Consider the following 21405-nt stretch of genomic DNA (forward strand, 5'->3'; position numbering starts at 1 on the left):
TGTTGGCGTATCACGCACATATGTGCATGACAGTGAAAGCCCACGATCGACACAAGTCTTGCACGGCTGTCGACGATCGCATTTCAATCTCCAATATGTTAGTTTAGGTCCACATAGCTATATGCATTAGTTCCGAAATTCCGAAGCACTCACTTGCGTCGTCGACAAAGAGTACAGCTCAAGATGGGCTTGTCCCTTCGTCTGCTGGGGTGCACAAAACGCGCCGGCTGCGGCTCAGTACTCATGCTTGGTATTCGAGTCAGAAACGGACGCTGGAAGTAGTGAGTGAGTGCTTGGCTAGTCTTAAGGGGCTGACGATGTTGCAGTGTGAGTGGTGTTCACCCCTCGGATATACGTTGCGGGGAATTAAACCACCGACGCTAGTACTACCTGCCGGTGGCGCTCGGCCGAGCCCTTTGATGTTCGACTTGTTTTCTAGGGAAGGATGCGTCACTATTGAACGTTTGCTTACTAGTCTAACTCTACTCAGGCAGATGACCTGGCGTGAGGACATGTGACTGACCATAATTACTGTGATAATATGGCAATCTGAGTTATTAATTCTGATCGTTCCAGCGGCGACGTTTGAACAATGGCGACACACGGATGCCAGGAACTCCAGAGGATGAGCAAACAGAGGAACATCGTTAGACTTTATGACGGGCTACAATATTTACGAAATACGTTGCGACCTAACACGAATAGTATTTTCATGCTCTGTAATGGGAGTAGCTCTCGTTCCATCATCAGGGAAAGGTATCAATCTGGGGATCGCCTTTCTGACTACTCACTTTACAGGCAGTTGAGTGACTAAGATGTATCAATTCGCGAGCCTTTCATGGTAGCAGTAAACATGTGAGCGATAGTATTCGTATTGGTGTTTTACGCTTACACTCAGTAGTACCCATCAGCAGCCGAGTACATGCGCACATCTCCTACACTCCACGCAAGATTTCTCGTACCTAGCTATATTGGTTATGGCTTACTGAAATTCAGCAGATCATTCCTACATCATGATTAGGGGTATATTGGCGTGCAAGGCTTTAATGGGTATCTCGGAACAGTAGTTCTCCCAAGAATACCCAAGCAGAGAGTACCTTGGACGGATCGTCTTGCTCCGGTAAAATCGAGAAGATTTCCTGCTTTCATGGTTGTGACGCCAAATTCAACTTTGCAATATGAGTTTCGATATGATCGCTGGTGGTTTTCGAAATGAAATTCTTTTATGATAAGCCATGGCACCGGTTTTCCAAGACTCTAGAGTCTGACTTGGCTCTCGAAAGGTTGAGTGCCAGGTAATTTTATTGAAAAAGAATTTATGGTTCTTATGGCCCCAAATGAACGGCATGCTTTGTTTCACAGATTCAATGTTGTACCGCAGCGGGGAAGGTTGATTATGATGTTCCTGGAATGCTGGCCACCCAAGGAAACATGAGACAGCTATTCACAAGGGCGACGAGAAAGTGGGCCCCGTAAACCGCCCGATATTAAGCCAAGACACCAGACAGTCGCTCCGACACCTCTTTCGTCAATAGCGTGATTCTGACCGGTCCTGAATGGGGGTTCCCCACTTTTTTGCAACGGTGGGGCGATGCAATCATCTTTTCTTTGTATCACCGTTGCCCTGCAACGCTGCCGTTCTGTGGCGGTACGAGGACCAATGAAAGTTTTCATTGCTTTGTCGGAACCAACCCGCTGCGGAACGGTCTTTGTTGCCCTCCGAGAAGTATTATGAGAGGTTTGCATCGCAGGCCGTGATATACTATAATGCATATACATCCATACGCAGAGCAAATCTCAGACGCGGAGGTGAATGAGATAAGGGCTTGTGTGCTCGTATGGCGCATGTCTTTCGAATATCCCACCTAGTAGATCTGCTATGCAAGATGTCGCCTCCTTGTGTTTTTTTGTCCGAACAGGCTTTGGTGTACCTGCATCGCATGCATAGCGCCATCTCACTCCAACTCAGCCTCAGGGTACAGCCGCTCATTGATGCACTAGAATCTGCACCGAATCTTCTCTACATTGCATTTCAATGGTCGCCTGCAGAATGGAATGACCCAAGAGCTGCGCAGCACTCTCCGAACAATATGAACTATGTTAGTTTGACAGTATTGACCAATCTGCAAGCCCATTTCATGATTACATCTATAAAGAACCACGTGGTTGGGTTACCGGAAGGTGGTGTAGCAGGCCGGGTAAACCGCGCAATATATTACGGGTCTGCATGTCTGCACCCTACCCTGGTCGATACCATCTTGGCTAATATGCCATAGCGGGAAAACGTTCTGCTCCGGGGCAAACAACCATTCCCTACTCTCGCTAAAAGGTGTTCCCAGGTGATGAAGCGCACTAGCAGCGTTAGACTGTCACAGCGCGAAAGCTAGGCCTTCACTCACACCAAGGCTTGGACCTATTCAGGAATAATGCCCTCCATATTGCGGCCCGACGGTACCGGCTATCAAACGTCAAGTCCGCCACCTGAATGTAAGTGTCTGTACTAAGGGAAACATCTGGAGATGGAGCACATGACAACATGCATGTTACGCGCAACTCGCCAAATTCCATCACTAAATCTATAAAAGGCTTGAGATACCTATCCGTTGTACTCCTCAGCAAACACACAGGAGTCTTCCATCTGTTCTCAAGCTCTCATCAATCATGGTTCAAGTCACACAGTTCGTTTTGGCCACTGCCGCCCTTGCTGGCGCCGCCACCGCATTCCCCAAACCAGAGCCCAGCAACACCACTGTCAACCCATGGACTGGCAAGGACCGCTATGTAGTTGAGAGCTACGGCAAGAAGCTCGACCAAACAATTGCTTCCTTCCTCTCAAAGAACGATTCCCTGAACGCAGCACGAACCCGCACTGTTGCCAAAAAGACATCCACCTTCGTATGGGTTACATCGCGGGCTGGACTTAGCCAAATCCCCGAAGCCATCCAGCAAGCCCGCCGTCAACGAAAGGGCCGAAAGAGGATGATTGTCGGCCTTGTCCTGTACAATCTCCCCGACCGTGACTGCTCTGCTGGAGAGTCTGCCGGAGAGCTCAGCTCCGCCAAAGACGGCCTGAACATCTACAAGCACGAATTCGTCGACAAGTACGCACAGCTCGTATCTGAGGCCAAGGATCTCGACTTTGCCATTGTCCTCGAGCCCGACTCGCTCGGTAACGCCGTCACCAACCAAGGTGTTCCTTTCTGCGCCAACGCCACCCCCATCTATGAGCAAGGTATCGCTTACGCCATTGCCAAGCTACAGTTCCCCAATGTATCTCTATACATGGATGCTGCCCACGGAGGCTGGCTTGGATGGGCCGACAACCTGAAACCCACGGCCCAGATTTTCGCCAGAGTTGTCGCAGCGGCCAAGAAGATTAATCCAGCGGCCAAGATCCGTGGTTACTCTACCAACGTATCCAACTACAACCCGTTCAACGCCAAGGTCCGCGAGAACTACACCGAATGGTCTCCATCGTGGGATGAGAGCCACTACGCTACCTCTCTTGGAGCGGCAATGGCAGCTGAGGGCATGCCAACCAACTTCATCATCGACCAGGGCCGTGTTGCCCTCCCCGGTGCTCGCAAGGAGTGGGGCGAGTGGTGCAATGTTTCGCCTGCTGGCTTTGGACTGCGCCCTGGAGCTGCACCAAACAACACCAACGTCGACTCAATCGTCTGGATCAAGCCTGGTGGTGAGAGTGACGGAGCCTGCGGTCTGGCTGGTGCGCCTGTTGCTGGTGCTTGGTTCGACGACTACGTTCAGATGCTCGTCAAGAACGCCGACCCTCCTCTTGAGCCTACTTACTAGGAAAGGATTTTGTGGCTGAGGGTTAGAAAACCTGTCGCCCGGCCTAAACTTTCCGGTGTATCTATGTAGATTTTGAACTTTCAACTGTACATATTGTCATGAGAATACATAAGACTAAGTACCATTTACGAATGTTTACTTGCCAAAACCGTGCTCAATCCCCGTGCTTTTGATTGGCTATGGACTTTATATCTGACGTGCGCAGGTATCAACGGGTACTAAGTCAGATCTTTGCCTTTGCAGGCGGCGTCACTCTCCTCCCATGTACATAACAGATACTCCTAATCTTCTCAGCAGCCTCGCCCCACAATTCATTTCTCAGCAGACTGTATACGCCCATTTTGGCGCGACCTTGTATCTCTCTCGCCTTCGCCAATGCGACGTCCAGCATGTCCTTTGGTTCTGCAATTTCATCCACTATGCCATCCTTGTATGCTTCTTTGCCCGTCCATCGATGTGCCTCGAGCAGCATCTTGCGCGCAACCTGCGGGCTGAGTTTCAGCCTTGGTAGGAACCCAATGCCTGGGAAATGCAGTCCTAGGTTGACTGGCGGCATAGAAAAGAAGCCGCGCTGCGAGTTCATGATGCGATAATCATGTGCCAATGCCAATGGGCATGCGCCGCCAAATGTGTGCCCTGTGATCAGTGCGATGGTCGGGAACGGATAGTCGAGTAGCGTAGCTAGTAGCGGGAAGAAGCCGTCGGTATTAGCATGCGGATTCGCCTCGTTCTCGTCCAGATCTAGACCTGTGCACCAAAACTTTTCGTCCGCACCCTTTGTAATGACACAGCCTTCTGCGTCGGGCCCAAGCTCGCTCTCGATATCACGTAGCGCGCGTATTATTTCTTGCGCAAAAGCGACATTGATGCGGTTTTCGGGTGCTTTGGCGAGCGTAATGACGAAAACGCTGTCGTAGCGTTCGACGCGGAGGTTGGTGTAAGGACCCAGTGCCATTGTGGGAGATGGCCAGGTAGGCCGATAAGAATGAGGCTGTAGGACTACTCCGTAATCCAGAGACAGCTTCTAAGAACAATCAAAGAGCTCGACAACGAGACGTTCGCAGTGCGACATGTTCGCGTGGTATGTACAGAGTCAAGCTTGGTGGCGTCGAGGGATTCAAGCCTCGGTATCTAGAGTGCGGAGAACGTGGGGAAGCGGAGACAGCCCATGCCGCAATCCATCCATTGCTTATCGTCTCTGACTCGCTCTCAGCAACTTCCTATTGAGGACTGACGTGGTAAAGCGTATGAGATTGCGTTGGTGATCGTTTATGATTGACTGTGACAACGAGAAAGCTCTATCATTGCTCTGATGTATGCATGAGGAAAGATACTTTTAACAGGTCACGTGTGCACGATAAGGATACTACATGGATATCTTTGCCCACGTTACGACACTCGCCTTCCACAATTGCCCCACTGGAGTAATAATGATCCTCGCCTTTTGGATCACAATCAACTTGGCAGTATGAAACCATACGTCTACAGCGAAACGGCTGTTCTCATCACCCAGATACCACTCATTTCCCAAGGCTAAAGTTGCTGCTTCATTTAACCAGCCATGTATCACCTATTTTGCCAAATACCCTGCAATAGTACACGATATGAATACCGGCAACTACGTTTTCGTCACAATTCCCACTTTCTAGATCACAATAATCCAGAGTTCTCTATCGTTAATGTGGGGGCGTCTCTGGGACTCACTACCCGAGTCACTATGATACTTGTCCTGGGATATGACTTAGGGCATGATGAATGACCATTCGAAAGAGACGTAACCTCGAGAATGTTATTTCTTTACAGAAAAAATAATGAACTACTTTCTTCTTGGAAACATATCCCAGCTGCGGCAACGAACTACATGTTCGGCAGACATAACACCTTCCGCCCCACAACCTCCACATTCATGATCCGCATATCATTCTACACTCTACAAGGGATGATGAAATAATAATTCACTGGATAATACGGATGAGATGAAGCAGGATCTGTGGATATAGTGCACATTTCCCTGCCCCTCATGCTGAGTGTAACTATCACCCATGAATCTTCGACCGAATCCAGGAACAGGACAGATATACGGTTAACCATTCGCACGAAAGACAGAAGTTCACAAATATCTAGAATTACCTGCGAAAGACTAACGTCCTAAAAGCGAACACTCCGTCATCTATCATGAAAATATTCAAACTAGGGCTAGCAATCTTTCCAAGCATCGGTATGCGATCCAACCTCACCAGCTTATTACAAAATCTAAACTAAATACAGGATACGGGCAAAGCACCAACATATCTACACCTTGCAACGGTGTCCCCAATCTCGCATTTCCTGTGAACGCCGCCAAAGGATGGAGAGCCACAAAGGTTGCGGGAGGTCTGGCACAACCGCGAGGACTCACCTTCGATGGTGCTGGTAATCTCCTGGTGGTCCAAAATGGACTTGGCATCAGTGCGCATAGGATGTTGGCAAATGGGTGCCTGGAGCCTTCCAAGATGGTAATCGCACAGCGGGATCTCAATCACGGTATTGTGTTCAGCCAGGACGGTAAGATATTGTATGCCAGTTCTGCGACCTCGGTCTTTGCTTGGGTATATGATGCAGCGACAATGAGTGTATCAGGGAACTCGACGATTATGGTAACAGGTATGGATACCAAAGGCCACGTCACACGGTCTCTCAGTATCCCACCGAAATATCCAAACCTATTACTCGTTTCGCATGGCTCAAACGGCAACATCGACTATGGCTCCATTGATGTCAAAACCGGGCGCGCTTGTATCAAAGTCTTCAACATGACAGCCATACCTCCCAATGGCTATGACTATGTCAGTTCTGGAACTCAGCTTGGCTACGGCCTTCGTAACGAAGTCGGCCTCGCCTTTGACGCAGCATCGCACCTCTGGGGCGTTGAAAACTCTGCAGACGAACTGCACCGCACCATCAACGGTATCTCGACCGACATCCACAACGATAACCCCGCCGACGAGCTGAACTACATCGGCGACTCATCCAGGGAAAATAGGGACTGGTACGGTTATCCTACCTGCTTCACTGTCTTCTCTCCCTCAACCATCCCCGGGGGAAACTTTACAGCGGGCGACCAGTTTGTATTGGAGCCCAATGCTACCTTCACCGATACCACATGCAAAGAGCGCAGTATAGCTCCTCAAGTTGCGCTACCTGCACATTCGACACCGCTCGATGCAAAGTTCAACACAGACTTCTCTGCTCTGTACATCACTCTTCACGGGAGTTGGAATCGTGATCCAGCTGTAGGATTCAAAGTCATCCAGGTGCCATTTGGGCAGGTAAATGGAAGCTTTGGTCCAACAAGAAAGAGTAACGCTACTAAGGCGTGGGATGATGTCTTGTGGAACGAGCGTGTGGATACGTGTTCCAAGACGAGCTGTTTTCGACCTGTGGGCCTGGCTGTGGATAGGTTGGGGAGAGTGTATGTTAGTAGTGACAGTTCGGTGGAAGGCGAGGTTGTTATGTTGGCAAGGGAGTAAGCGAGATGGGACTGCCGTTAGTGACAAAAGTGTTCGAGGTCTTACTTCTTAGGCAGCTCGTGCTCAAGCAGCAGAGCTTCATTGTCAAGATGAGTGAAGTTTTGATTCTTACTTTGAAAATTAAAACCGTTGTATGTGGGTGATACTTTGCATTAATGGTGAGTGAAGAAGCGGACATACTCGGAAGTGAAAGAGTCGGGTGCCTCATTAGATTGGGAAGGTGGGGTCAGATGGGAAGGCATGCTGCACGCATGCCACAATAACGCCACACACTGCTTGTTAATCAACCCTGATCAACGACACTGGCATCAGTTCATTTCCTTTTTCTCTTCAGCGCAAATGTCGCGTACGCCACAGCGAATCAAGGCAAGAACTCATATGCGGCCCAATTTACAAAGAGAACAAGCGTTCTCGATAGTCCGGTAAACTTCGCTTCACTTCACTCCATCTGATTTCATCGTGATCATAGAGGTAGCCGATGTTATCTCGATCATTGCGCGTCTTGTCTAAACCTATTACAGGCGATTTGATTACAAACTGGCGCACTAATAGTCCACCACCCCCACTCGACATACTCAGAGCAAGCTCTTGAAACATCAGAAGCGCCGAGGTATGTCACGAAAGGGGTGGCCTTTGGGCTCGAAGGCTCTGTATACGGCTGCACTCAAGTGATAAAATCGTCTACCCTGTGCTCCGATAAATGCCTCATCAGCCTGGGTTATTGAGATTCGGAACGGAGACACGGGGAAACGGAACACTGAGAAGCTAAACTTTGCGGGGGGATGACGCGTTTGTAGGAACTTTGTCAAAAGAAGAGTTCGATATTCTTCTCTTTTAGGCTCGAAGAGCAGACATGTGAGTCAACATGGCCCATATGAAACACGACTGTTTATTTGGGAAACATATCGAAAAAGAAGACAACACTATGTTCTCGACCCTCACTAGGCTGACCAGTAAAAAAGAAAATGGACTTATAAGCGTACATGCTGACTACTTGGAGGCTCTCCCTTACTAAGACATCTTGAACGAATAAAGACGAAAAGGTGGAGGCCGAAAGTCTGGTGTTTCCACGGTGAAATATTTTTCAAGAGCATTTGGAGGCGACGAAGTGAGAGGGGAAAGCCCATCGATCAGACACCGATACCTGGATACGGCCACACTCTGAGCGGCTCATTGGCGGCAGCTAAAAAGGTGACAAGCCCATCAACTTGGTTCCCGGGTGTGTGATTGCATGAGCTAGACTATTGCAGCTTCGGAAGACATGCTTCCACAGAGGTGATGGGCAATACCGTCAGCTGTCGTGTGATACTACGGCACATTCAGACAATCGGTAACTCAGCTGGATCCCACGTGCTGCAGCGTGATTGGGCACGATATTTGTGGAACATGCTACTGCGTACGTAAGGCCCTCATGCTTTTCCAAACCCCAATAGCATTTCATGCCAGACATTCGAGAAGTGCAGCATGATGCCGCGCTGCTACCCTGATGGAGGAATACTCCGGCGCAGACGGCCCACCTTGCCAAGGACATCTTGGCAGCATCCAATTAGGAGACGATAGCCGGACCCGTGGGACCAACATACCGGGACGTGGGGCAGTAAAGGTTATTACTTCTTAATCCGCTAGATATGCGAGTCCCACAGGCAACCCTGAGGAGGCCAGACTGCCTTATCCACAAAAGAGTGAGCTTGGCTGGGTCATTGATCTTGTTACAGCATCAGAGAGCCGTGCAGTAGATCGAGAAGGACAAGGTGGGATTGGCATTGATGAGATGCGCCATTGACGAAACACGCATTATTAGACAATCCGGGATGCTAAGCATGTCATGGCTACGTCTCAAGCAAACGCCAATAGCCCGAAGCTTCCTTGTCGCAGGCCTGGGCTGCAAATAAGCCTCCGCTCCATGTTGTGGCAAAGGCATCGTGGTTGGAGAAAGGGTTCTGGTCAAGCCTCACTAGCGGCCACGTGGGGAAATGAATGGACTACAACATCCATGGCCCACACGCCCTCACCCCACCGGCTCAACTCCCAGGATACAGGAATCCCAGAAAACGCCTCAGCGGCTGCGCCATTCACTGACACCGAGTGCCATGCCAGGGCCTGGATTTGCATAATGGCGTTTTCTCTCGCCTTTTGCAGCGGCATGCCCGAGGGCCTCTTGGCAAACCTTCCGCGCGTGCTTCAATCTGACGCTGAGATTGGCTGCCGTCTAGTGCTCACTTCAAAACATAAGCATGCCGCGCATCCTCACAAGAGAGCTTGGGTATAAGTACAAGGCTTGGCCCGGTTGTTTTGGCAAGCAGCCCTCATCTTGCTCACCCGTCTTTTGCGGTACCAAGCTTCGTCAAGGCCAGCATAAGCACTTGCTAAGACTTCAATATGGCTGCTAAGACGGCTGGCGGAAATTCCGCCTTCCACAACTTCAACAAGTACGCCTCCTGCATATCCTCCCCCTTTTAAATGCTTCTCTTACTAACAATCTTCACAGTGACTTTGCTGTTCGTACACCCACTACTACATGCCAAACTCCTTTCCCAGCAAGACATTGACCTGAAGTAGCATATCGAAGACCCAAATGAGCGCCGACGTCTTGCTCTCGCCGAGATCGACAAGGCTCCCTTCGGCTGGTACCATGTACGCGCCATTCTGGTCGCTGGTACTGGTTTCTTCACAGACAGTTACGACATTTTCTGTGTATCCCTCTTGACCATCATGCTGGGTATCGTCTACAAGCAGGACCACAAGGGTACTCTTTTGACCCAGCAAGATACTGCCATCAAGCTGGCTACTTCGGCTGGCACCGTCATTGGACAAGTTGGCTTCGGTGCGCTTGCTGATATCGTTGGCCGTAAGAAAATGTATGGTCTTGAGCTCATCCTCATCATTGTTGCAACTCTCGCACAATCTCTGGTTGGTCCTGGTCCAGGAACTTCAGTTGTTGGTCTCATCATCTTCTGGCGTGTGCTCATGGGCATCGGTACGTTTTTTTGTGTAATTTTCATCCTTCACTACTAACCGGTACCAAGGCATCGGTGGTGACTACCCGCTATCTTCCATTATCACTTCCGAGTTTGCTACTACCAAGTGGCGTGGTGCTATGATGGGTGCTGTCTTCGCCATGCAGGGTTTCGGTCAGCTTGGTGGTGCTCTCGTCATGTTGTGCCTCGTTTCCGGCTTTAAGAGCAAGCTTGTCAAGGCCAGTGGATATGACACCTGCACTGGTGACTGCCAGGTCGCTGTTGATCAGATGTGGCGGGCTCTCATCGGTCTCGGTATCGTTCCTGCCTGCATTGCCCTCTACTACCGCCTCACCATCCCAGAGACGCCTCGCTACACCTTCGATGTCGCTCGTGATGTCGAAAAGGCAAATGAGGATGCTAAGCAATATCTTTCTGGCAAGCACGGTGAGGGCAACGTCGATGAGATCACTCAGGTTACTGCTCGCCGTCAGTCCGCTGCCCAGCTCGAGGTTCCCAAGGCTTCTTTCAAGGACTTCTTCAGGTTCTACGGAAAGCTTCGCAACGGCAAGATTCTCTTTGGAACTGCCATGTCATGGCTCCTTCTTGATGTCGCCTTTTATGGCCTCGGTTTGAACTCTTCGACTGTGTTGCAGGCTATTGGCTACGCCAGCGGTGAAAACTTGTACCACAAGCTCTACAACCTTGCTGCTGGTAATGCCATTCTTATCTGCGCCGGTGCTATTCCAGGTTACTGGATGGCTGTCGCAACCATTGACACTGTTGGTCGCAAGCCCCTTCAACTCATCGGCTTTACTCTTCTCACTATTCTCTTTGTCATCTGGGTACGTTCACAAAGAACACATGAATTGCAAAAAAAAAGAGCATCACAGCTAACATTCTCCCAGGGTTTCGCCTACAAGCACCTCAGCAACCACGCTATGCTTGCCATCTACGTCCTCATCCAGCTCTTCTTCAACTGGGGACCCAACACAACCACCTTCATTGTTCCCGGAGAGTGCTTCCCTACCCGCTACCGCTCTACCTCCCACGGTATCTCCGCCGGCTCAGGAAAGATTGGTTCCATCATCGCCCAGGGCGCCATTGCCCCGCTGCGAACACGAGGCCACCCTACAAAGGCCAACCCCAGCCCGTGGCTCAACCACGTCATGCAGATCTTTTCTGCCTTCATGTTTGCTGGTATCTTCACCACCCTACTTATCCCAGAAACCAAGCGCAGGACGCTCGAGGATCTGGCCCAGGACTGGGATATGGGTGATGAGAGCATCACGGGCGAGGAGCACGCTCGCAAAATCACCAGGACCAGCGATGAGGCTGAGCAGCCCAAGGCTTGAGGTCGTCGGGCATCACGCATGTGCGGAACTTTGGTCTGACGTATAAATTTGTTTTACTATACTTTTTTTTTTCCTTTCGTTCAAAAGATGTTTTTCGAAAAGTAGTAGAAAAGCAAAACACAGAAACACACAACCTCCACGGAGAAACAAGTCGCTGTTATGCTGTATACGTTGAAAAATGATATAATAATTACCCTTTTTGAAATGTTTTTAATGTCAGCAAAACTATTGACTTGCAACTCGTGTGTGTGCTACTATATGTGCCAAGGGCTGCATTACAAGCCAGCGTGGCGAGAAAACCCTGCACATATGTATGTAGGATTGGGTTAATTGGCTCAAATTCTATCTCGAGTCTTGGCGGCTTCATCTCAGCTTCTTCAGCTGAGATCCTGTAGGAGCCGGTATGGCTTGGGGCTTGCCCGCCCCCTCCCTCACCCTTGTCACTGTACAGAGCAAAGATCTGCTTGGAATCAAAGGAGAAAAAATGACATGACACTTATCCTGTTTACAAAATGATACATGTGTTCAACAAAAATTCTGATCGAAAAGCAAAAAAAGCAAAAGGTTCGCAAGGCGCAGAGAACTCTTGTCTTTACCTGGTTGGTGCCCGTGCACTGATGCGACGCGTTCCCCTTTCGCGTGTTGGATATCATCCTTTTACGTACATTTCCAGTAGTCATTCATCAAGACACATGGTCTGGATACACTGCCAAGATGGGATAGCTTTCCCTCTGATTTGTTACCAAACAGGAAGGTCCTTCGGCAAGGTTGGCGGTAGTTGTCAAATGAAATAGTCATTAATGCCTCGATGAGTGCATTCGGCGAGCGCTGATGCCGGACGGCATGACTCAGCTGATCGGCAAAAATCTATATGGATACGATGCATATGACAGGCAAGCCACAGTGCCCAACATCGAGGTGTATAAGAAAATCTTTGCGGGAACAGTAATCTCTGGTGTGCATGTCTTTTCGGGCAGCCAGCTACATTCAAAGTGGTGGTAGATTTGGAATTGCGACGTTGTCAGGCGCATCGGAAAGCTTGTCGAAGGAAAAGGCATTTGCCACAACTGTACACGTGATTGGCTGAGGAGTTAGGGACAAGAAATCTGGATCTGAGACGGCCGGCCCACGGAGGTGGCGGAGCGGCTCCGGGTGGGTTTGGTGGGGATGATGTTGAAGACTTGGCTTGTAACGTCAACAACACCAAAGTGCTCGTCTGAGTATCGAAGTGTTTTCATCAGGGCTTTCGGGGAGCATCAGTTGCGCTGTTTTTTCTCCCATGTAACGTAGTTGCTGAAGAATGCAGCTGCAGAAAGAGAACCGTGCGACAATGTCGTGCACGGAGTGCCAGCGTCGGAAGCAAAAGGTCTGAATCTCATACCCCAGACCAACCCTGCATCGAACGCCGTGGACTAACGGCAGGGCTAGTGTTCGCGAGAGTGGCCCTGCAACCATTGCCAGGCGAGGAAGGTGCCACAGCTATGTCAGTTCTCTGTAAAACGAGCTCAGCAAGAGTCTTCGCCTGAATCTGCACGGTATGTTGATCCTTCGTTCCTCCACCCCTCGATTGGCCGAATCTGGCGGTGACAGCAATCTTACAGAGCAAGTTCGTCCAGCAACACCCAAGGCATCAAGAGAAGTGCCCCGGATTCCGCAAAGTCGCATTTTGTCAAACAAAACAGCGAGCATGAGGTACTTGAGGATGGGCTGAAGGTGTGGGGGTACATGCCAGGTCATGTTCATTACAAGGTTCAGAGTAATGAAGACAATGTCAGTTGCTCGCCTCGATAGAAAAGCCATGCTAACCAGTATTTCTCGCAGAGCTCGCCTAAGCATTCTCCAGCACAAATCATAGCAAGCGACGCTGTGCAGAAGGTGCTACATGCTGTTCCTCCGAGATCCATAACTGGTATGTTCAAGTATTACCATGTTCACAGCACTGCTGACTGAATGCAGACGCCATTGTCAACCACTTCTTGAACACGGTAAATTACCGCTACAGTGCAATATACGGGCCATCGTTGGCGGAACAATATGTTCAGTGGTGGGCCGATCGCAGTGCCGCCAAACAGCTTTCCCCAGAGTTCACATGCCTGCTCTTACGGATATGTGCATACTCTGTACAATATCTGACACCGTCGCTTCGCAAGATGATTGAGTTCGAGCTGGCATGCACTTCACAAACGCTCACTGAACGTTTCTCGGCCGCGGCAGAGGAACTTAGCCGGAGCTTTGAAGCATCGAGGACAAGTATTGAGCGGGTAGAGGAGCAGTTCCTGAAGTGCGCCTGGCTAAAATCGGAATCGAAGATTGTCGAATCGTGGCATACTCTTTCACGTACTATTCGGGAGGCGCAAGAATTGGGTATCGATAGGGATGCGGGTATTGATGACTTGTCGGAGTTTGATATAGAAATTAGAAGGCGAATCTGGACTCTTCTTTACATATGGGATTGGTGAGTAAGGAGATGTGATGGAACGATTCGGTTACTAAAGTCCGTCAGGCAGATGTCAGCGTGGTTAGGTCGACCAAACCTCATCAACCAAAAGAATCTTTCTTTCAAATTTCCCAACCTGCGGCTCGACCAATCGAACACAGAACCGAATATTCTTTCACCTTTCGCACACATGGCTCTGCAAGCACACCTGGGGCGAAGAGTGGCAACTGTGATGGGTGACGCAACGTCCAAAGATGATCTTTCTGCTGAGAAGGTCTTGGAGATTGAAGACGAGTGTCATAAGTTCATCGACGAACTGCCCGCGATTTTTCGTGTTGAGAACCCTGATACCTCGTTCGACAAGGCACATCCATACTTTGTGTTCCAACGACACCAACTACACTGCGTCATCTTTTTGACAATGCTCGATTTCTTCAAGACATATCTGACGCGCGAGCGAGAAGACAAGCTCAGCGACCAGGACGACGAGTTTCGAAAGAAGGGGATCGAGATTGCGCTCCGTCTGCTTGAGGTTGCGCGCAAGCTGTTTGATCATGAGTTTCCGATTAACGCGAAATTCCATACGGTCGTTTTCTGCATTTTCGATACTGCGACCTTACTTTGTTCTGCCATTATCCATGACCACGAACATATGCTACCTCATCGCGATGAGGTCATGGACGTTATTGATAGTTCGCTCGATAGGTTGTATCAGCTCAGCTTGTCCACGAAACTAGGCGCAACTTCGTACAACTTTCTCTTCAAACTCGTGCAGGCAACGCCTTCGCTTCGGCGGCACTTGCCTATCGACAAGCGACAGAAGCAAGATGGTATCCCTGTGCCCAAGAGATCACCGCCGGCTCACGAGCCGGCGCCGGTGGCCATGACGCGTCCACCAGGGTTGCCATTACCGTATCGGCCACCTCCAATTTCGGACGCAATTGCCCAGTCTTCGGTTCCTGCAACCGGGTCCCTCACAACGATGCCCATCTCGGATGCCCTTTCATTCGACATTGATCAATTCCTAGCGCAAAATCCGTTCGGCAGCGTCGGTGATCCTAATGCCGTTGATATAGGTGGTATGGAGCAGATATGGGCTTGGCATGATTTGCATCTCAATGCATATGCACACAACGGAGCACACGGTACTTCGGACACGACTGGGCAGGGTCCTCAAGACTAACAATATCAATCGACTAGTGCAGCGTTTGGGAAATAAAGGCTTGAAAGAAAATAAAGCTCTGTGCCAAAACAGATGGGAAAGAGGGTGTTGTGAAGGTGGTGCGCATCCAGCAACGGGGAATCGTGTATTGGCGCCTTTGTAAACAAATAGACTTTTAAGCTGCGATAACCATGAGCCTAAAGAGAAAGCTTAGTAGTCGTCGCAATAAAGGATGAAATTGTGGCGAATTGCGCTGATGCAGCCGTTGACAATATCGGCGCAGCTGACACTCACATACTTCCTTGAATGCGCCATGGATGAAAAGACTGCTGTACTCACCTCACTCGCACACTTGTGGCTCTGAAAGTATGGGGGGCGGAACAGATAGATAGAAAGGTGACAGGTACCTCGTCTTATGTTGATGCGGTTCCCGAATTTGACCGGGACACGAATCCGTCCAATCACTGCGTTTGCCACATCCACACCGCCCAGTCGGCTGAGTTTGCCAGGCCAATGACAGAAGGCGGCAGCTGCACCACTCCTTCCCCAGCATTTGACATTGCCTTTTCTTTGTCCGTCCTATTTACGGTCGGGTTTGTTGAGAAAGATGGTGACGCATCGCGCTCATCTCCCTTGCGATAGTGCGGAATTCATTTTGAACCGAGAACGCTGGGCCTCGTGCGTTCCTTCCTCGTTATGATGTGGGTGTAGCAGCAACCCGAGTTTGAGATGGGGGCATGTTATCGGAACCGAAGACGGACACGGAGGGCAAGACGCCAACTGTTTGTTATTTCGGATTTGCGTAGCTAGAACGTATGGCCTTAGTCGTCTCTCTAGTATGTGCGTCTAGTTTAGACGTGCGTTTAGTCTAGACGTGCGACTTGTTGCATCCTCCGTGAAGATTGTTGCGCGTTGCGACTATTGTTATCGGTCTTATCTTGGTCGCATTCACTTTCGACGTTGCCGATGTGTCGATGGCCTGGGTAGTCGCGTCGAGAAAAGATGCAGCCATGTATGTTGACCAATGCATCTGTGCGCGTGTTCGTTTCCATTGTTTAAAACGCGAATGCGGTGTTGCAAGAGGTTGACATGGTCAGGTCAGGGCATCGTTCTGTAGAGTGAGGCAATCTTTTGCTGCAGGATAGGCGGTGGTTAATTCTTTGATGGCGATGAGATCTCTTTCGATAGTGAGATGGAGGAGGGTAAGACGGTTGGGGGCCACGGGGACTGTGGAAGTCGAGCAGGGGTGTGAAGGTGGCGTCGCGATTGGAGGGACCCAGTTGATTAAGCTAACAGCAAGGCTTCCTTTCAACACTGAAATAGTGCAGCATATAACAGTAGTTGATCTGGAACTTTCACGTTTCAAGACACGCGGAGGTGCCCGGGGTACGCCAGGTTTTAATACTATTGCGACTGCCGCGGAGCCCAGGCGAGGGAGCGCAATGGGACCCCGAGGGGCCATTCCTGACGTAACAACACTTTTTATGGAAGGAATGCTATGGATATTGGGGGAACTTGTGTGTAAATACTTAGTATGGCTGTTTCGGGAACAAGGCGATGGATGAATTAGCCAAAGCGAGTAGCACAGCATGCTGAGTTGAGTTGGTCTACTGTCACACGAGCACTTGTGCGTTAATTTGCATATTTATAAGGGCTTGGGCGGTCTTATATCCTCAGTTACATCTGATTATCGTGGTACATCTAGTTATCGTGTGAAGCGGATACCTGCCAAGTGTTTCTGGCAGCAGGTCTCACTTTCAATTGGTCCATTGATTTGCCTTTAATTTACTTTGCAACATCAATGAACTATATGGCGAATTCCAATAAAGACCCATTTTTTGAGAGCGACTGTTTTTCCGTAGAGTCAGTTTACGATACAACATTGCCAAAGTACTGTCTATGTGTATACATGGATCGGGGTCACCCGGGGCGGGACGTCGCGTGATATTGCTTTTGCTTTCGATCGATACAACATCCCTAGACTACTGTGCTACGTAGATCCACATGGCAATCTCGCTCCGGCTTGGCTCTAATTTCTGATTTGTCGAAAGCCAGAAATGAAGGCGTGCGATGGCTGTGGGGTCAAAGGGTCTGCTTTCCTCTACCGTCATGACCAGCGGCAACGACCCCAACGGCGAAACAGTGCCCCCGGGCTTTTTTCCCTGAAAATTTACTGAGGGCACCGGACACTTGTATGTCGATCTCATCTCAAGATTGAACTTCGGGCCTGCCCGGGGAACTGGAGTCGGCCCCAGGAATGGCATACCTTATGGAGACAGGCGTTGAAGGAGCACCACTCACCCCGCGCTTACCCACGGTACACGGTTAGATTGATGGCACACGCCTGTCGGCACTTCCAAGTGGAGTTGGACGGTTTCCTTGCCCTTTTCGCGTGTGCGAAGCCAGAGCAACGAAAACGTAACGAATACTGTTAGTCGCGTTTCGGAACGCGGCAAAATTTTCTGGAGCCGCCACAGATCAATCTCACGTACTGGAACAAAGCTGGATACGATATGATATGATGCCATCTGAACTCACTCGAGAGCGACTGATTGCGTCTTCTTCTATGTATTGCGGACACGCATTGGCGAACCATGGAGCGTACTGTGTGTGTGTCAAGGTGTTGTCATTGCGCATGAGGTGACGGGCGGACACCCCAGGGGACACGAGACGGTGTGTCCGCTTTCTGTTCAACCTACGTAGGGCTCATGGGCACCGAGAACGATGTGCCCGCTAAACGGCCGACTAAACTGGCGCAGCGAAAGACAGCTGCAGGGTTGGCTGATCTTTGCACTCAAGGGCAGAGAAACGTGATGGCTCGGTGTTGGACCCACCAGGTATGATGTCATGGCGCGCGCTGAGAGCCGCCTCCTTGGCGCAATTCACCGAAGACTCTCCACTTCCTGCGTCTATTGTAAAAGATTTCTGACTTAGGCCAGGCACCAGGGTCTTCGCAATGGTATATGAGGGCCACTTCTCCACGCATGAGATGGAGTTTACTCGATACTCTTCCCCTTACTCCCCACGGCCTCGCTGTTGTGGAAGCTTGCCATACAAATACACAAGCATTTCCAAGCCTCACAAGCCTCCAGCATCCTATGCTTGGGTGAAGCCACCGTGAAGGATCAACATACGCCACTATCCACACGCCAACACCACCACTACCACTACCACCACCACCGAATCCCAGCAACTCCACGACTCGACCTCTTTGGTGAGGTAACGACGACCCAGAGCACGATCATCCCAGTTGCGACTGCCCCATTGCTGCCAACCCTCAATACCATTGCGCCAAACCCAAGCAACTACTCCTTCACGACCATTGATCCTCCAAGCAGCACTCTCACTACATCAACATGCCTCGAACAATGTTTATAAACCCCTTCAAGACGCACAGTGTGGATGAATTCCCCGGCGTCCATGTGCCTCTTGAAGAATCAGTCCCCAGCGGCCCCACTCCCCACTCCCGCCAGAGCAACTCCCCTGCGCCCTCTGAAAAAAGCTCCAAAGACGATAAACCTGCGCGCCCCGAAAGTGATGCATCAAGTGGTGTTGTTAACCATGGAATGACTCTTGCAGCCCTCAAAGCAGAAATCGAAGCAGATGTCGCCGCCTCGGGCACCGACACCCCATATGACCGTACGTTAAGCTAATTTCAACTGCCAGATTTGTTAGCAGTTGTGGAATGATCAATACTTACTAAACTCTTGTAGGCAAGTCCAAGGTCATCAACCGGGCCCTGGGCGATATGGGCATGGGCCGCTACCAATGGAAGCTTTTTATCCTGGCTGGATGCGGATGGATGGCAGACAACCTGTGGTTGCAGGTACGTACATTATAACAATTTTGCAGTTGTCGTGGCTTACCAGTATGAAGGGTGTTGCACTCACGCTACCACAACTCTCGGTTGAGTTTGGTGTCAGTGAGAGTGAAGTTCGATATACCACCCTAGCGCTCTTCCTCGGTCTCTGCATCGGTGCATCATTCTGGGGTACTGCGTCGGACATTATCGGCCGCCGTGTTGCTTTCAACTTTACGCTGTTCCTTGCCGGTGCCTTTGGTCTCGCCTCAGGTGGTGGTCCTAACTGGATCGGCACATGCGCGCTCTACGCCTGTATCGGACTCGGTGTCGGTGGCAATCTTCCTGTTGACGGAGCACTCTTCCTGGAGTTTCTCCCACAAACATCTGGAAACTTATTGACATTGCTTTCCGTCTTCTGGCCTATTGGTAACTTGATTGCCTCGCTGCGTAAGTCGAGCACACTACTGGTTAGTGTACAGTGCTAATCCGTTCTAGTCGCATGGGCATTCATTCCCAACTTTTCCTGTGCTGCCGGCACTCCTGCTGGACAGTGTAAAATGTCAGACAACATGGGGTGGAGATACCTCATCCTGACACTTGGAGCCATCACCTTCGTCATGTTCATCTCGCGTTTCTTCTTCTTCCATCTCTACGAGTCGCCCAAGTTCTTGCTGTCACGTGGTCGCCAGGCCGAGGCTGTAGCCACCGTCTACGGAATCGCGTATTGCAATAAGACGCACACCTGGCTTACCGAAGACATCCTCAACTACATTGGAGGCGACCAGGAAGTGACTGGCGAGGATGCCAAACTCAGCAGCTTTGAAATCATCAAGCGGTCCATCAGCCGCTTTTCCTTTGCCCGCTTTAAGATCCTCTTCCAGGATAAGAAACTCGGATTGACCACTGTGCTCTTGTGGTTCCAATGGACTACCATTGGCATGGCCTATCCGCTGTTCAACGCCTTCCTGCCGCAATACCTGGCCAACTCTGGAGGCGAAGTAGAAAACGACGTGAGCACCGTGTACCGCAACTATGCCATTACTGCCATCGTCGGTGTTCCTGGATCGTTCTTGGCATGCTATGCTGTCGAGATGAAGTTCCTGGGCCGCAAGGGAACGATGGCCATTGCGACCGTCATCACTGGTGTCTTTGTCTTCCTGTTTACCATCTCGAGTGACTCGGACTTTCAACTTGCTTTTACTTGCTTGGAAGCCTTTTTCCAGAACATCATGTATGGCGTACTGTACGCATACACTCCCGAGGTTTTCCCTGGCCCGATCCGCGGCACTGGCACTGGTATCAGCAGTTTCTTGAACCGAGTTGCTGGACTGTGCGCTCCCATTGTCGCCATTTTCGCTAGCAGCGGTAGCCCCAAGGCGCCCATCTACGCAAGTGGTGGGCTGTTCATCGCGGCGTTCTTCAGTATGTTGGTCTTGCCGATTGAGACAAGAGGAAAGCAGACGCTATAGAGATTTGAGTTTGTAGCGGGCAGGGTTTTGCTTGAGCTAGATGCATAATAGAGTGCTTTATTCTCGTTAATCGAATGATACCACCTTCAGTGTTATTCTATCTCCCCGTATATGCGTGTGTGTATGTACGCTAACCTGCCAAAGCAAGTGTTGCGAGAGACATGTGAATGTAGTGTAGTACATGGCAGTCGTTGGCTAGATCAGGGCTGTCGCATGGTCACAAAATCATACCGAGGCAGTCGGCCATCGGAAGTCTTGAGTCTGCGATGCCTTTGTCCGACTAGTGGGGGATCCTCCTGAGCTTGACAAGACGCCACTGCGTGTCCATGGTGCCATACTAGCACATCACCGCATCTACGCACACACATCCGGCCCAGATTGCGGTAGCAAAAGCCCATCAACACGCAATACCCAATCACATACAGTACCAGCGGAAGCGAGAGCCCGCGCCGGAGCTCGCCAACATGCGGGCGTAGGCTGTTTGCAGTAAGGTGCGCGCACCATTCAAACCGCAGACTGGAACCACGACTTGTCCCTAGACAATTTGCCTCGGCGCAAAAAGAGAGAAATGACGTCTTTCATTCGCCTGTGTCTCCAATGCGATGTATTCGAGTACATGGCGTAAAAAAAAAAGTTGCCCGCCCCAATCACATCGAGCTGGAGCTGGCTGTGCCTCGTGGGTGGGGCGCGCGGTGCGGGGCGCGCTGGGTGTGGCGCAGGCGTCTCACCATATGCATGTGGGGATGAGGACCATAGCCATTGTAACGATACGGTATGATATGATAATTACAACCCCTCATAAATTGGGTTGCTTGAACCAGACTTGCGAGACTGTGTTCAATCTTGTTTGTGCCTTTGTTTGGGCTGGTAAGATGAGAACTAACACAATCATACATTCAGACTG

At 50.4% G+C, this 21405-nt stretch overlaps 7 protein-coding genes across 7 annotated transcripts; 5 read left to right on the forward strand and 2 right to left on the reverse strand.

Moving 5' to 3' along the window:
* Positions 1 to 2661: 2661 nt before the first annotated feature.
* Positions 2662 to 3810, forward strand: COCVIDRAFT_35986 (glycoside hydrolase family 6 protein; the record flags this gene model as incomplete). The annotated part of the gene is made up of 1 exon (XM_014703213.1): positions 2662 to 3810. The coding sequence occupies one exon, from the start codon at positions 2662 to 2664 to the stop codon at positions 3808 to 3810; it is 1149 nt and encodes a 382-aa protein (XP_014558699.1).
* A 223-nt stretch (positions 3811 to 4033) lies between these two features.
* Positions 4034 to 4765, reverse strand: COCVIDRAFT_35987 (hypothetical protein; the record flags this gene model as incomplete). The annotated part of the gene is made up of 1 exon (XM_014703214.1): positions 4034 to 4765. One exon carries the CDS (start codon positions 4763 to 4765, stop codon positions 4034 to 4036), a length of 732 nt encoding a protein of 243 aa, XP_014558700.1.
* Positions 4766 to 5985: 1220 nt separating this feature from the next.
* Positions 5986 to 7319, forward strand: COCVIDRAFT_24881 (hypothetical protein; the record flags this gene model as incomplete). Its single annotated transcript, XM_014703162.1, has 2 exons — positions 5986 to 6028; positions 6079 to 7319. 2 exons carry the CDS (start codon positions 5986 to 5988, stop codon positions 7317 to 7319), a joined length of 1284 nt encoding a protein of 427 aa, XP_014558648.1.
* A 2379-nt stretch (positions 7320 to 9698) lies between these two features.
* COCVIDRAFT_93984 (hypothetical protein) lies at positions 9699 to 11631 on the forward strand (the record flags this gene model as incomplete). The annotated part of the gene is made up of 5 exons (XM_014703215.1): positions 9699 to 9748; positions 9808 to 9817; positions 9879 to 10296; positions 10346 to 11121; positions 11185 to 11631. 5 exons carry the CDS (start codon positions 9699 to 9701, stop codon positions 11629 to 11631), a joined length of 1701 nt encoding a protein of 566 aa, XP_014558701.1.
* Positions 11632 to 13221: 1590 nt separating this feature from the next.
* Positions 13222 to 15251, forward strand: COCVIDRAFT_93768 (hypothetical protein; the record flags this gene model as incomplete). The annotated part of the gene is made up of 4 exons (XM_014703216.1): positions 13222 to 13401; positions 13453 to 13540; positions 13588 to 14086; positions 14135 to 15251. Coding segments are annotated over 4 exons (1884 nt in total), but the record flags the coding sequence as incomplete, so codon positions are not given.
* A 1072-nt stretch (positions 15252 to 16323) lies between these two features.
* On the reverse strand, positions 16324 to 16692 carry COCVIDRAFT_14257 (hypothetical protein; the record flags this gene model as incomplete). Its single annotated transcript, XM_014703130.1, has 1 exon — positions 16324 to 16692. The coding sequence occupies one exon, from the start codon at positions 16690 to 16692 to the stop codon at positions 16324 to 16326; it is 369 nt and encodes a 122-aa protein (XP_014558616.1).
* A 1894-nt stretch (positions 16693 to 18586) lies between these two features.
* On the forward strand, positions 18587 to 20501 carry COCVIDRAFT_35991 (hypothetical protein; the record flags this gene model as incomplete). Its single annotated transcript, XM_014703217.1, has 4 exons — positions 18587 to 18869; positions 18944 to 19056; positions 19107 to 19479; positions 19528 to 20501. 4 exons carry the CDS (start codon positions 18587 to 18589, stop codon positions 20499 to 20501), a joined length of 1743 nt encoding a protein of 580 aa, XP_014558703.1.
* Between the last annotated feature and the right edge of the window lie 904 nt (positions 20502 to 21405).

This window comes from Bipolaris victoriae (assembly GCF_000527765.1).
Source record: "Bipolaris victoriae FI3 unplaced genomic scaffold scaffold_24, whole genome shotgun sequence".
NCBI lineage: Eukaryota > Fungi > Ascomycota > Dothideomycetes > Pleosporales > Pleosporaceae > Bipolaris > Bipolaris victoriae.